At 41.9% G+C, this 15,362-nt stretch overlaps 1 protein-coding gene across 2 annotated transcripts in view; it reads right to left on the bottom strand.

Annotated features, from left to right (window-relative positions):
• Positions 1–15,286, bottom strand: part of LOC136433465 (protein Smaug homolog 1-like) — a 44,440-nt gene extending 29,154 nt beyond the window's left edge. Inside the window, exon 1 of one of the 2 annotated variants that reach the window (XM_066425701.1) lies at positions 14,304–15,286. In XM_066425701.1, coding sequence (XP_066281798.1) covers positions 14,304–14,514 — 211 coding nt within the window. In that variant the 5' untranslated portion in view covers positions 14,515–15,286. The remainder of the gene's footprint in view (positions 1–14,303) is intronic. The other variant, XM_066425700.1, reaches the window with a different exon arrangement.
• Positions 15,287–15,362: the final 76 nt, after the last annotated feature.

Raw genomic sequence — 15,362 nt, 5'->3', positions numbered from 1 at the left:
TGAGTTTGCTCTCCCCTATACTAGACCGCTCCCTTGCGTACTTATCACCCGCTTCTACCAAATTAGTGCTCTCATTTCCCCTGCAATTTCCCGTCATTACGCATCACCTATTCAGCCAGCATAAGTGTAATAATTTAGAATGTAAAGCAACCCAGGAAGCATAATTTGAAAGGGCTGTACTTCCCCTGATCTACATCCTGATAGAAAATAATGCGGTGCAGGAATAGGATCAAAGCATCTCAGATATCTGTGCTTGGAAATGCTAACCAGGCCTGATTGGCCAGTTGGGATGTACTGTCAGGTGTGCTGTTTTTCTGCCAATTACCTGGGTATGGTACATGCCATGAACAGTACTGATCCTGAGAGAAATCTACTAGTCAGCAAAATGGCAGCTAAGAAGGGACCACCTACCAGCATTTTGATGTGTAGGAGGTGTGTTTACAATAGAGATGGACAGATCCATTTCAAAATTGAGGGCCTGTCCCACTATTTGTTATCTTTTCTGTTACAGCTCTGTAAAACCTCACCATAATGTCTCCACTTTGACTTATTTCCCAGCGTTAAGAAGGGAGGCTTGGTCATTCCATCAGAGAGGTTACATATTGCTAGCAGTCCCACCAGACTACTGTAGGCACATATATATATGGCCTCCGTTGGTCAGTATTGACCATGGTAAAAATAGGCACAGTGGGTCTTATTTTCATACTTATCACTCTATACAAACTTTAGATGGGCAACTTTGAGGTATCAAGTTCAACTAAACAGATTCAAATTTGATTTGTTTCGCTATATTCACAGATCATCACAACATAAATAAAACATGTGTTTTTGTCCTTATTCAAGTTTATCCAGTCCCTTTAACCACCAGGACATGACCTGTGGCCTTGTGATGATAATGCCAGCACCACAACAAAGCCTGTGGTCCACGTGAGGCCAGTACAGCAGGCATTCCCACACATACAGCACCTTGTCTCCCAGCCAACCTCCAGGTCCACCAAAGGCCATTCACCGGAAACCATTCCTCAGCGGTTTTGTCCTGCTGTCACCTAACGATCCAATGTTTTGTTGCCTCCCCGGCTCTCAATAGTCAGACCTTGCCCTTGCGAGGAAGTACTTCACAGATTCTTTTGCTTGGAAAACATAACCAGAAAGGAGCTAAAACTGCAAGACAAAATTCTATCGATGACAAATGAGGATATTAGGTGGTCTTTGTCCAGATATTTCATTTTCTATCAGAAAACACAGTAAAACCAACTCAGCATTATGTGTACGACTGTACATTCAGGATGCATGTTGGAAAGGTAGCCGAGCAGTGACAAGACACTGAGAAAAAGGAGGAAGCTATCACAATCTAGTCTTTGAACCATTCTCTTGGAATCCAATAACCTAAAGCCACTGATAGCCATGTCCACCACACAATATCATCACAAAGCAGTTAATAGTGACAACATAATATTGACAGTCTCCTTGTGCCAAGAATAGATATATTAATCTGCAACTTTACCTAATATTTTGCTAAGAACTAAATATAAACAACAAGAATAACATTTCTATACAATGTCTGTATCAAAAGAATCCCCCACTTTGAAGCTGAATGATAAAGCAGTGAGCAAGAAGAGACAATCACCCCTCCCCACATCTGTAGGACTTGGAGGATTAACATGAAACATGGCCAGTTGCCAGGAGCAAAGACAGCATCCTCCCAGCTAGGTAGGGGAAGGAAATGCCAGAAGTGGGCAGCCACTGAGCAGACCTGCCAACTCCAGATGAGAGGATGTGGCTGGCCTGTCTTTCAGGCAACTCTGGCAATTTCAGCTGACCTTTCAAGCATGCTGAGTGTCAAACAAGCTGCTAATGTGATATATGGAACTGGGCATATTCAAGTGAAAGATGACATTCCATCCTGCAATCTTTGGTTGGAGTTATTGCTATATAAATGTAAGTACTGACAACAGCTCTATTTTACACTGAAGAGACAATAGCCAATTCTTTTTTCAGTACCTGGAAGGTCTCATTTATACAGTCTCTCTGAACTTTTTCCTCATCTTCTATGATTTCCAAAAGTACATTACCTGCTTAAGTAAGATCACTGATGTCTTTGGACTGGCTTTGGACTTCACCTCTGGAGGCAAGGTCGGAATCACAGGGCCATCGGTTCAAACCCAACTTGGAAATCAAGACTAGAGCTAATGTAGAACAAGGGAGGGTTGCTCACCTGTCCAAGCTTCAATCTAATATACATATTATTCATTAGGTCATGTACATAATAGTCCCAAGTAGTGGCCTCTAGCCCCTAGTAGGTTTGCCATACATATACCTACTGGTAACTCTTGACTAAGTCCGCCCGTACATTCTGTAGTTGCCCTACTTAAAATAGCTTATGCAGTATTGGTCACAAAGGATGTTCCACGGCCATTCATTACAATTTTCCAAACCTTTGTAGCTATTTCATTAAGCCACTTATAAAGTTATATATCAACATCAACTCCTGATTCATTCTGTCATCTCTTACAGCCTCCCTTCTCCATCTTGCTTGTGAGAGATTTTCTGGTCTCTTTGTCCTGAACCATTTCAACTGCATCTGTCTTCATAACTTGAGGTGGAAAGAAAACCTTACATGTTATTGTGGGTAGGTGATGCTTCCAAATATTACGTATCATCATTCTGATAGTAACAGATCATCCCAATAAAAGATCCTCCAAATGATTCCATAAACACTTATCCTTCTGGGAAAACAGTAATCAGTTCCTTGCAAGATTGTAGCACTGCCATTTTACCCCATAGGAATTCTTCTCCTGAACTGAGGGACCATTATCTTGTAGATGGCACATGGCCAAGGCCACTGCCAGCATCTCCTGTTGGGGAGGTGGGAGGGGGAAATGCTGACAACCCTTCTCCACCAGGAAGGATCTCCACAAACAAAGAAACCTTCAACAGCAGCAGAGCCTTGACCATGACACTCACCTATCAAAGACACCATTGTTGGGGGTGGGCGGAGACTTGGACCTCCCTGGGCTTGGAAGATCAGGACACAGAAGTTCCTTATTAGCTGAGCTAACAACGTCAGCTACGGTCAGTTGTAAAGAATATTTACACTTTAGCTCTAACTCTAAAACCAACAAACCCTTAGCAGTACGTTGGAGTTCTACATGTTCTCCTTTGCTAAACAAATTCGGCTCCACCCATGAGCTACTGGTAGAAAGTTGATGCTCACTGAGCAAATTTTGTTACATTTTACCAAATTCTCAGACAGGCAGGATTCATTGCAATCAGAATGTCTTCTGGTGTGTAATCTCCTGTGCATAAGACATAAGTCGACACTCTCTGCAGCAGAGGGACTAGTACCAATGTTTGAAAGAGTGTGAAGTTCTGGTGAGTTTATGTACATGTATAATAAGCATCACCATATGATGCATGTGACTCTTTCAGTACAAGCAGTGTCTGATGACATATCTGAGAGAAAAAGAACAATCAGCACAAATCTGGCAGTCTCTCCACACCTGCTAGACATTACATGCTGAGGAGAGGTCCAGGTCAGCCTGGAATAATGTTCTGGGATGTCAATTTTCTTCTATAGCCCCATAACTACACAACCTTCTCAGCCAATACCTATGGTTGGGAAGACACACACTGATTACAGTTTGGACAGCCAGCTGGCTCTTGACCATCTGTACAACTCAGTCTTACAGGCCTGGTTCAAGGATAAAATGAGAACTCGGTGATGCTGAAAAGGACCCGATCTATTCCACTTTCATCATCACATCTGCATCCATTAATACTCCAGACAGATATTGAATTTTCCATGGCAATTCTGGTTAAACAGAAGCCATAACAGTCAATCTCATAATTTCATTACATACCTCTACTGACTTTTTAAGCTCCAAGCTGAGTGAGGAAGCAAGAGTTCCAGCAAAGTTTACTTCCATGTACTTTAATGCTGTCGGTGCAACAACCCAAATCTGTTCAAAAGCAACTGGCAACAAAGAAATCTTCTTATAAAACTCCTTTGCCTTGCCTAAAGCTGAGTGATAGATCGAAAACATGAACAGTCAATAGAAATGCTGTTAGCAAAAGTTTTATAATCACAAAATAACCACTACTTCAAAGCCACCTGTACGTACAATATAGTCGTTATGGAGCGTGGGTGTAACATGTAAGGCTTGCCTGAGGAGGATGACAGTTAGTAAACCTGTCATTTCTATTTTTGGATCTCCTCTGGCGAACACTTACTTCGCGGATGCTGCTTGCGTGGCAACGAGGGCTCATCAGTGTGCTTTAAATTGGGCCCACTAAGTGCTTTATAGACTCAGGCTAACTACTGATGGAAGCAGGGGATGCGTCGGTGAGCAACAAATGGCTCACATTCAATTTTGTTTAAATGTCAACGTCTCTACTATCTAAATAGCTGCTCACGCATAAAAGTTGTTTCGTTTTTTTACAACTCAGTGGAGGTAAGCTAGCTGATAGGTCCACGGCCATCTCCAATCAGTCGTACTGAGGCACAATTACGACAAGGCTGCCATATAAGGATGTAACAGGAAGGCTGGCATTGCCTTTTTCTCAGAACAGGCAGTGGCACTGGGGAGGGCATAAAACTGCAACTTACTATTCAGACACTTTGTTTTAGATTATATTGTAACTTACCTGGCATTGTCAACAATGACATAAGTTGTTCAATGGATAGAGAGAGATGGCCTATCCTTCCAGAAACATTTTATAGAGATACAAATTGTCAATTATTCCTGCCTTGTTTCCATTATTATCATTGGAATCGTTATAATTTATAGGTGACATCCAACTGATGCGTTTTGTGATGGCAATGAATGTGATGGCAGATGATAATGTCTGTAAAAGCTTGAAGTTGAACGCTCCTGTTTTCTTCATGACTGAACCAGCTTAGGCAGGTATAAGACAGTGTGAATATGTTATAAACAATGACTTTCGTGGTGCTGTACACATGTCACGTCTCAGTCGCTGTTCCAGGAACTAACATCCCATCATCCACTGTACACTGGGGAGGGTTTAGGCTGCAGTCCAATCTAATAATGTGGAGGGGTCTGGCTGCCATCCAGGGCAAACTGCTGACATCAACACTGTTCTCCCCATCCTTCATCTGTCATGGATGACTCATTACAACCTGCGTCAGTACCAAACACAGACAAAACCTGATGTGTCAGACATGCTGACATTAGTAACATACACAAACCTTGCCTGTCACAGAAACTATACGTCTGGTACAGTGCAACTACATGTACAAGCATCTGAGTTGTTTGCAGACATCTTTGTTGGCTGATACACTGGGGGGTAAAGCTACTTGTATCATGGTAGTGATGAGAAATTCAATAAAACTCTGAACTGATTTGATTCCAGTATACCAGCAAGAATCCTGGAATGGCTCTGTGAATCTTGATACTTTGACAGTTGGCTATTGACATAGTGGTCTAATGACCATAATGATGTTTCTATGTTTCTAAAAAGAGCTGTTGATTATCATATTATTGTATACAAGTTTTAGTCAAAGGAAAAATATTTGAATTCAAACTACATTTACTCTTGTATTCTCATGCCATACTTTACTAACTCCTTTAAAAAAAATTTAAGACAGTACCCTCACTTACTTTAAATAGCCTACTGGCAATGAACTTCATACATGTAACTCTGCTATGCTTCTTGATATGGAGCTTGCCACAGTGTGGTTGCCACATCTTCATACAAACAGCAAGATAAACACCTCGAAACAAATTCGGCAGAGATACGGGATCCTTTGTAAACACGGGAGGATTACTTTCAACTCATGACACTATCATCTGTGTTCTATCACTGGTTTTACAACAGATCCAAATGGGCCCAAAGTTAGGAAAACATGTACGCAACAGCACATTAAAACCACAAAGCCTTATCAGTAACCATGACAACATGTAAACAGTATCCAGGCATTGGGATGCCACCTACTTTGAAGGATTCCATACAAATGGAAAATGCTGGTGGAAGTCCTGCTACTGTATACCTGGAATGCCTGTCAGCAGTGCTTGGTCTAAGCATGGAGCTTACAGTAAAAGCATGTTGTTTACATCTGAACTTCTGCGACAATCTATAATCAAAACTTAAGGCTTGGTAACTCGTAAACAATATGGTTATACACGGAGGATTGAACTTTCCAAACATCATAAATTTTGGCAAATACCAGAAATGGTTTCCATGACGATGACCCCTATTGATGTTACTACTCTCAACAAACATCAAGCCAGTATGCCATTATTTACTACACCTGTCATTAGTAATCAAAATCAGCCCAGCAAAGAAAACTATTCCGTGAGAACTGTACAACTTCATTGCTACTCTAAGAGAGGTCAATACCACTTTTTCATGGCAAATGTTATTGTACATGTTCAGCCACAAGACTTCCTGCCTAATGACCGTCAAGGGAAGCACAGGCTTCAACCCTGAGGAAATCCATATTACAGGCAGGACAGCAGGAAATGGTCAATTTCTTCATATCTGCTGACTTGTGTACGCTTAATAACACATGTAGTCATGGTGCGGCCGTGCATCAATTTGAATGAAATCTCCTAATTGCTGGGAAAGTTCCCTTCCCATAATTACCTATCCAATCATTTGGACGGTGATGTCCACCTGGCACCAGTATTCAAGCATCTTCAAGCAGAAGTGGAGAGGAAATACTGTAAATGCAGAAATGTTCGCGGTGGTTTTATGTTCATGGCGAACTTAAAACCACCGCGAACATTTTTGTCCAATATTGTAGCAATATGTGACTATAGCGCTGCCACAAACTTAAACCCACCGCAAACACTCCATTTTCGCCTTAGCGCAAAATAAAAACCATGTAAACTTAAATGCATTCACAGTATCATGCCCAGCTTTGTAGTGCTTTTTTTCCAGCGCCTACAATTCCAAACAGGAAACTAAACCAATATACACTGTAAAGGTAATTATTGTCCCCTTGGACCCCTTCCCACATCTGCTTGGGGTTTCCTGGTGTCTCTTGACTTGAAATTAATAAAAATCATCTTTTCAGCAGTATGATCATCTCTTGGGTAAAATGCAGCCTGGCTAGAAATCCTGGTATGATAACGCACATACAAGGATACAAGTTATATATTAGGATCTGATATTTGTGGCACAACATAGAATATCTGGTCGTCAAACATCCTGCTGTTACTGGTCTCATCCCTAAATAATCTGATTGAAATCTTTTCATCACAAGCACTTTTACTTTGATAAAGATGATTTATTACTTCATCCCTTCCACAGAATTCAGAATATGGTATGGATAAAAAAAACAGTCTGTCAGCCAGAAGGATTCAGCTGTTTATTTTGACCATATCAATACGAGGATGAGGATACTTTCGTTGGAAATGGCCCTATATGAATCCATGAACTAAATATTTTTGTTAAATCTTCGTGTCCGTTGTAACAAGCCTTTGTAATAAGCCTCTGAAATAAGCCTTGGCATCAACAAGCACACTAAAGCTGTTTGATGCTGTGTTACAAATGGTGAAGAAAGTGCTGTTAATGCTGTTAAAGTTAGCGGTTGGTAAAATTATCTACACAAGGGGTGCCATCAGCTGTATGAAGAAAAATGTCGATTTTGAAGAACTAGTAAGTTATACAAATGTATATACATGTATATCTATGCACAAAATGAAACTAAATATTGGCTGAGACTGTTCAAACTGTACACAATAAAACCATAAATACGCACCAATATCTATACTAATCTTACATGTGCAATTAGTCTACAAAGATACAAAACTACTCTGCACGCAACAGGACAACTCCCTATACTTCTCCCTTCCAATATCTATCCTTCACCTGCAATTCCAATACCAGCCTTTCCCAATCAGAGTGTAGTCTCATCTATCATGCACACACAGCCACCAGATCATGCAGTTGTTTTTATATTGGTATGCACTACCCGTAGAGCACAACCAGCCAATAGTGCCAACACACAACTTACGGATGTCCTAGATACAACAAAATAACAGGCCAGGACGCAGGAGGGGGAAAAGCAAAAGGATAGGCAGGTTATCTGAGATTATTTTAAAACAACACAGGTGCATGTACATAATTGTTTTTTTTTCAAAAAGGATATGATATAGAAATATGACATTTTGTACAGACACTGAGACCAAGATTGATGTAAACCACATCCAACCTTTCAAAATTGTCTCAGGACACAGCTAAGCAGAGCCCTACCAGTCAAGCACATTTCTGTAATGGACCTGGGCTGCTGCCCATAGGTTTGACAGGAAGATTTACTACCTGGATATAATGGATTACCCACAGAACAAGTAAACAGTAGCCAATATAGGCTCAAGTGTGCCCATTATTTACCACTAAATATCACTGGGCACAATCAGTTATACCAAGGAAAATTTTTGGTCAAGAAGAAACTTTGAAAGGACAAGAAATAGGTCAAAACATGTGAGGCAGTTATCAATGGATATCAAATTGTCATTTAAGATTCATAGGCCACTGGTTTGCAGGTTGGAAAAATGACCCATTCAGAAGAAGGTCTGGCAAAGACTGACCAATCCCTCAAACTTGAAGGTGATGTAGGGTAGTGAACCACAACTAACAGGCCATGGGCACCCCTACCCCACATCAGACATAGCTCCTTCCTGCCCGCTTACATTTCAATACCACATCACGCGTAATTGACGTCAAGGAGTCGTGAGAGATATTTTTAGCCCGACCAAACCTGGGGAGGCATGATGGAGGAGTTATTAAAGATGCCAGCTAAAGATCGTCCAATTACTGCAGGATACGGGCTCTTCTGCAGGGCACTTCTACCCACGGGGGATTTATAGGAACATAACTTACAGAGCATGATATTACCTATCTACTGAATAATCTCCTTCCTATTCATACTTGTTACCTCAAGTCAATTTATCACTCTACCATTTTTATATTCAAGAAAAATAATGGAATATCTTTTATCCTTGGGGATGATTATTGTAACGTTGTTGTTCTAATAGCAGTAAGAAATATCAGCACTATTTAATACCATAGTTAGACCTAATTACAAATAAATATTTTTCCTTAGGCTTAAAGTTATAATTGTTATCTAATGAGACCCCACTCGCAGAAAGACATGTCTATAAAATGCAGACAAAGTCAAAGTGATACAATGCTATCTTTTTTTACTACCTTTTTATGTCAATAGAAATCCCTATAAATCTACTGGTGGCAGGCTTGCATTTCAACTATTGCCTGGTGATTTCTCAGCATCTATTCCATCTTTATCAGAGCACTCATGAAAATCACATTGCCTCACTGTGCATCCTAGTAATTGGAAGATATCTTTTCCTCTCATTGATCCCCTAAAGAAACCAACCTGATGCACCTCCAGGGTGGTATTACTGTGCAACAGGGCTGACTTTGGTCTCAATTACCATTCTGCACCAGGCTTCCCTGCTATATATAACCCTTGGGGATTTCCATTCCTGACCCCAACAACTAGCAGAGCTTAAGTCAGCAAGGAGTAACATGTATAATTTGTTTATTTCCTGCACTGATTCTTGACTGTGCATCTTATCTACAGAGAAGTGGTAGCAGTAGGCAAAATTGTCTCCAAAAGCGCTGTCCTTATACGGCTTGATGTAATCAGCCACCCAAATGCCTGCTTCATAATTAGAGAGCACCAACACGATCAATCTCTCCTTGGACACAGCAGTGAGGCTGAAATATTCATACAAATATAGCCTTTGATTCCGTTATGAGAAGGGCTTAGCTACACTTACCACGCTGCAAATTCAGCAGATAAACAGACAGTATGAAGTCATAAATCTTGTAGGGTGCATTTCATGGTCATAATTCTAATGCAGTTGAAAATGTTTGTACACGTACATTGTACATACGTATATCCTGATGGCATCATTTTACAATTCTCTGTCTATCCTAGTAATCTGGGTATACAATTTTATTCCTCCCTCAAAGTCCAATTGTCCTGTCATTAAAAAGGACAGTGTAATTGGCATACTCATTATAGCGCTGCTGTATACATCCCCTAAGCGAGGTACAGCTAGGTTCGACGGGTTTGGTTTTCTTATCCCTAATATTGAATGTAACAAGTAGATGTCGGGAGTTGTTGATATATACAAAGACCATGCTGGAGTGGGTAGAGTGTTGTTTTCAGCAGTCTGAACCGGTGGCCAATTTTAGACATTGTAGACATTTCCAGGGGTACTCCAGCAGCTGTGATGTTTGTGGATATAATGAAAAGTCCACATCATGCCCCTCCAACATCTGACACCCCCATGCCAGAGATAAACATGTAACACTGGTGGCACAAACTCAGAGTGGTGAGCAATTTGGGAATCGGAAGAAAATGGTCAAGCAATGAGCATGATGTGCAACATGTAGTAGCATTTAAGTCTTAATCAGTCTTTCTTCTCAGAACATATCAAATTTCTGAACTGGTAAGGTCGAAGAAATCCTCCCATCTGGACCAAGAAAGATTACTTAGCTCTTTTATATGCAGTCGAGAAAAACAAGGATGACTAATGTAATGGTTCATCAAACACAGAATTCAACCTTTGTTTATAAGCTTTGCTAAATTGTAACAGCAATTTCTGAAAACCAATCATGGAAATTGAAAACTTAACACTGCCAATCAGATTAGGTCTTTGTGCAACTATAAAAAAATCAAGAAGTCGAACTTAGAAATAGTCAGCCTTGGAATCTGAGGAGGATAATGTATGAGATGTCTGTGCAAAATCTTGAAAAAAATTCTGGCAGAAGGAAAGATCAAAGGAATCTTAGGTCCCACCCTTCTTACAACACAGAGAGGGACAGAAATTCCTCTTGGCCAACATATAAACAAATGTGCTGTCAGTGGGGTGTTTTAGAAGGGAGCTGGAATGCACTGAAGTGCACCCACTTCAAAAGATATGCATTACAAGGCACCCTAATGCTGGGGTGTCATTTTGTCTGAACCCTTTCACTGTTCAGACCTTGACATATGGACATAAATGGCAGCATTATCAACATTCATTTGAATACAGCTTTATTCACAATTAGAGATTACTGCAGAATTTAACCAATCAGGCAATCACACAATGTTACATATTCTGATTTTCCTTCCTTTCTTTCCCCATTCCCAGACATACAATATAGATCTAAGGCATCAGAATTGAAATACTGTGAAACCTACATACTGACCTTACGCTAGTGTGATAATAATTTCATATCCCTACGGGAAAGGATTGGTTCAGGAAAATATTCTACCTTTGCTTTCCAGCAAATGTTTACTTTGGTACCTAATTTCTGAAAGCCTCTTAATTGCGCGAAATCCTGAACCATATCAACTGTAAAATAAACAACATGTCATTCAATAACGTTAGGCAGCATCTCAACCATAGCATGCCTGTGAATTTGAGACTTAATATTATCGTTTGAAGATGTAGTTTGGCAGCTTTGTTTAAACATGTGTGCAGCAGTTCTTGTAACACAACCTGAGGATCATGTCCATATGGATAAGTCCTTCATAACCATATCAATGCTTGGGTTCTACCATGCTGATAGCCAAACAAAATACCACTTGAGCTGGCAAGTTTGCTGCTCAAAGAGAAACAAAGCAGGCCTCTGATAACATCTTCAAATATGAAAAGGGATCACTGCTCCTTCTTATTTTCACAGACTTAGGAGATACAAAGTCTTCCCTGACAGTAGTGTAAAATTAGACAGGTGACCAGGACTTGTGTTTGGACTGGCCTGGGAAATGCTGAATGGCTAGGTCTCCATGCATGGCCTTCTTCGTTTACATTCATATCTGCTGCACAAGTGTGCATTTCCTGTGAGGGGAATGCCAGCAGACCAGCATAGAAATCTGAGAAAACAATTACACATGCATATGGTATGCCCTGCCAACACCTGGGGCACGCTGCTGGTCAGGGTTTCCATCTTCCACTTCACCGGAATGTTATACAATAAAACCTGGAGACTGAAACTGAGCAGCATGAAAGAAACATTGTTACAGTGATATTGACAGCTCCGGCAGATGCTGGTAACTCTTTCTGCCAACTGCATACACAATCGCTAATTTGCGGAAACCAAGTGCTCTAACATTTGGGGCTGCCAGAGTGAAAGGCCCAGAGGCAAGACTGGCGAAAAAATGACCACTTGGTAGGCAGGCAACACAAGGCAGTGTTGGTAAAAGCATGTAAAAACCTGATACATCCAATCCATTAGTAAGAGATCGCTTCAAGATGCTAGTAAGGTCTAAAAGCCACCAACAACAGACAGACCTACAAATTGAAATAAGAACAGCAGAAAGACAGGTCTGGCTAGATAATGTGCCTGAGGAGACTGAAGCAGGATTTCCTGACCCAGGGACAAGCAAGACTTGTCTGCCCCCTTTAACTGACAGTAACAACAATGGAACCACACACGGGATTACACTTTAGCATGTCATGTCTTATCCCTGTCATTCCCTGGCATGGCCATACTTCATTTTTGAAGGGCCTCATGCGGGGGTTAGCAACTTAAAAATCAAGTTAGATATTACAAAACCGACTCTCACTCAGAAGGCTACAAAATACAGCCAAAAGCATTTGACGTTGGTGGGCTTTGAACAGCTGTGTTATAACCTGAGTCAGCAAAATTTCCAATTTCAAAGAATACAATATTACATTGGCATCAACAATGGACTTATCTAAAAGCAAAACAGGACAGACCTTCATGGAATTCGGAAGTGTGAAGACAACTTGAGACAGTGCTTCATTTACATTCCGTCCCATACCACTGTGTTATTGTTATCAATGTCAAATCATCACGGATTGGACCAAGGTCCAGAGGAAATTTATTCCGCTACAAGGCCATTTCAAGGACAAGGGAAGGATTATTTTTATAACCAGAGATATTGTTGCATATAAGCTGCATGATAAGTGGCGCTGGTGTTCCATTCCAGTGTGAGATAAAGGTGAGTAGTTCACCCAAGGTATGAATGGGAAACCAGAAGGCCCAGAGGGCAGCAGCACTGGAATGTGGGGCCATTCATAACACAGGCCCTTGGGGAACCAGCCAGTTGGGCTAAGCAGGGTTGTCTGTATTTCTGAGCATGTAACGCATCTTATGTATTCACATAGCAGGAAGTCACTCTGTCTGAAAATGCCCATTGACTTCTTAACCAATAAACATATTTAATCCATATCATTGTATAATGGTGTACAGATGGAGGGTGTATAATTGGTTACACTCTGCCTGCCTGGAAGATCTACAGGTTTAGGTCAAAATGACAGTCTGTCAGCTAAATGTGTGCTAGAATTGGAACCCTATTTTCCCTACTTTTAGCAGGTCGTTGACTTATGACTTTCCCATCAAAAATTAGATTATATCCACCCAGCACAATTAGGAGACTGGATGAAATTGGATTATCCGGTATCACAAGCGTGTCAGGGAGTTTCTGTAAAATGCAAATAGAAAATTTGGCATGGTCCCACCTCATGTGGTGCTGGAATGGAGATGGGCATGATATTTGGCCTCTCTTCACATATTTCAACAAAATGAAGCATCCTGGCCTAGCACAATTTAGACAGACAACACCTAGCGATGATATATTTGTGGTAGATGCCAACATACTTTTCCAGTTGAGTAGTGATGTTTATACGTAGGTAGTACTGGCTAATACAGTCCCCAGCTGGCTATTACTGAAAACATAGCCATAATGCAGTTTAGTCTTACAGTTCCACCTTGGAGCTGGGCCATATGTGGAATAAAACCAATTTTGTTCCTTGTGCACAAGTTGATCACCCGAAATCTCTCAGTGCAGTAAAGGCCTTATCTTTCAATTCTGGCTGCAGGATTGGTGTAGGGTTAGTTTCTGTATACAGGAAAAGTGTCTTTTGTATGAACTGGTGTTTGCATAGACAAATGAAGTCCCTATTCACACAGAATCCCATAGTTTATGGAAGGGTGTTATAGGGAGGGTCAATCATATGGTTACACCTAGGTGTGAAGTGATGCAGAGGTGTCCAGCTTTTACAACTTGGACTGTTTTCTTAATCAGCCATAACAAGAGTAATCAAGTGACAAATACACACTGAGGAAGTTGGTGTAGGAAGGGAAGGCGGCTAAATGCAGACACAACACCATTCCAGCACCACACCCTGGCGACCCCCGGCAGGATGACCCGGCATCGGTGAGGTCAGGATTAGGAGACAGGAACACCAACGTCGAACACTAGCACACCCCACAAGTCACTTGGCTGTGAACTAACGAAACAAAAACATTGTCCATTCAACGAATATTGCTCATGATTCAGTAAAATGTCAAGTTCTTACCTGGGTTGTTGGCTTGTTCTTGTAAGACTTGGATGTCGGAAGAATCGGCAAAGCTCTGCTCTAAGCACAAGACAAGAAACTTGGCTTGGACGCCCGAGACTCTCTTCAGAAGGGAGAGCAGGGCCACCGTCTGTTCGCTCTCATTCCAGCCCTTGAACCAGCCCGAAAGAATCTGGATTTGGTCTCGAAACATGTAGGAGCTTGGCTTCATGTTGGCAGCAGAGAGCTGCTGGGATCCTGCGGGCAGGGCGTCGCCTCGGTCCGTCTGCTGGGGGTAGGCAGGAGACTGACTCACGGCCTCACCATGTGTGTTTGATTTGGAGGGGGAGGGGGGCACAGAAACAAAGCGTGGCGGGTTCGCGGCCAAGACCCACGGTGTATCTGGAAAAAGCCGTCTGGACTGTCGAGGCGTGCTGGAGTTCAGGTTCTCATCGTATGAGAGTCTGTTCAACTGAAGCCACAGGAATGTTCTAAATGCAGCGCCTGCTGGTACCGAGGACTAAATATAGCCCTGTGTAGGCTGGGACGGCAGACGGGACAGGAACACAACCGTCGGCGGAGGGAATCTTCAGTTTACGCCCTGCTTGTCCCTTTATAACCCTGGCCAGTTGTCTGGTCTGTCTCTGAACCAGTCTGTCGATGTTTAGACGCCTTAGGCCCAACGTAAAGACCGCCACACGCGCGGTAGAGCTGGCCGTCAGACGTGTACGGCAACTTCTGTTGATACTGGCAGAATGTGTAAAGCACAACACAACCTACGTAGGGGGGGGGGGGGAAGACAATACCATTCACTGTCTCCTTACGAAACAACTCCTCCCCCAGCGAAGTGGTGGACTTCCTCCAAAATTAAAAATCGTTCAGATCCAGTTGAAACACTCGATAATCCCCGAACTGTGAATAAAGAACGAGAAAATCGTTCCGTTGGGTTCGGGTTTCCAGGCCCCTCGCTCGACCTCTTGGGCAGTTCCGACCTTCTGACGTCACCCCGTTGGCGCGCCTTCGCGTTCGCGCTTCCTAATAAGGGAGGTCATAGTGCTTACAAATGAAAGTGGCGGGAAC

Source organism: Branchiostoma lanceolatum, chromosome 4 (genome assembly GCF_035083965.1).
Source record: "Branchiostoma lanceolatum isolate klBraLanc5 chromosome 4, klBraLanc5.hap2, whole genome shotgun sequence".
NCBI lineage: Eukaryota > Metazoa > Chordata > Leptocardii > Amphioxiformes > Branchiostomatidae > Branchiostoma > Branchiostoma lanceolatum.
This window is presented reverse-complemented; position numbering and strand designations above follow the sequence as displayed.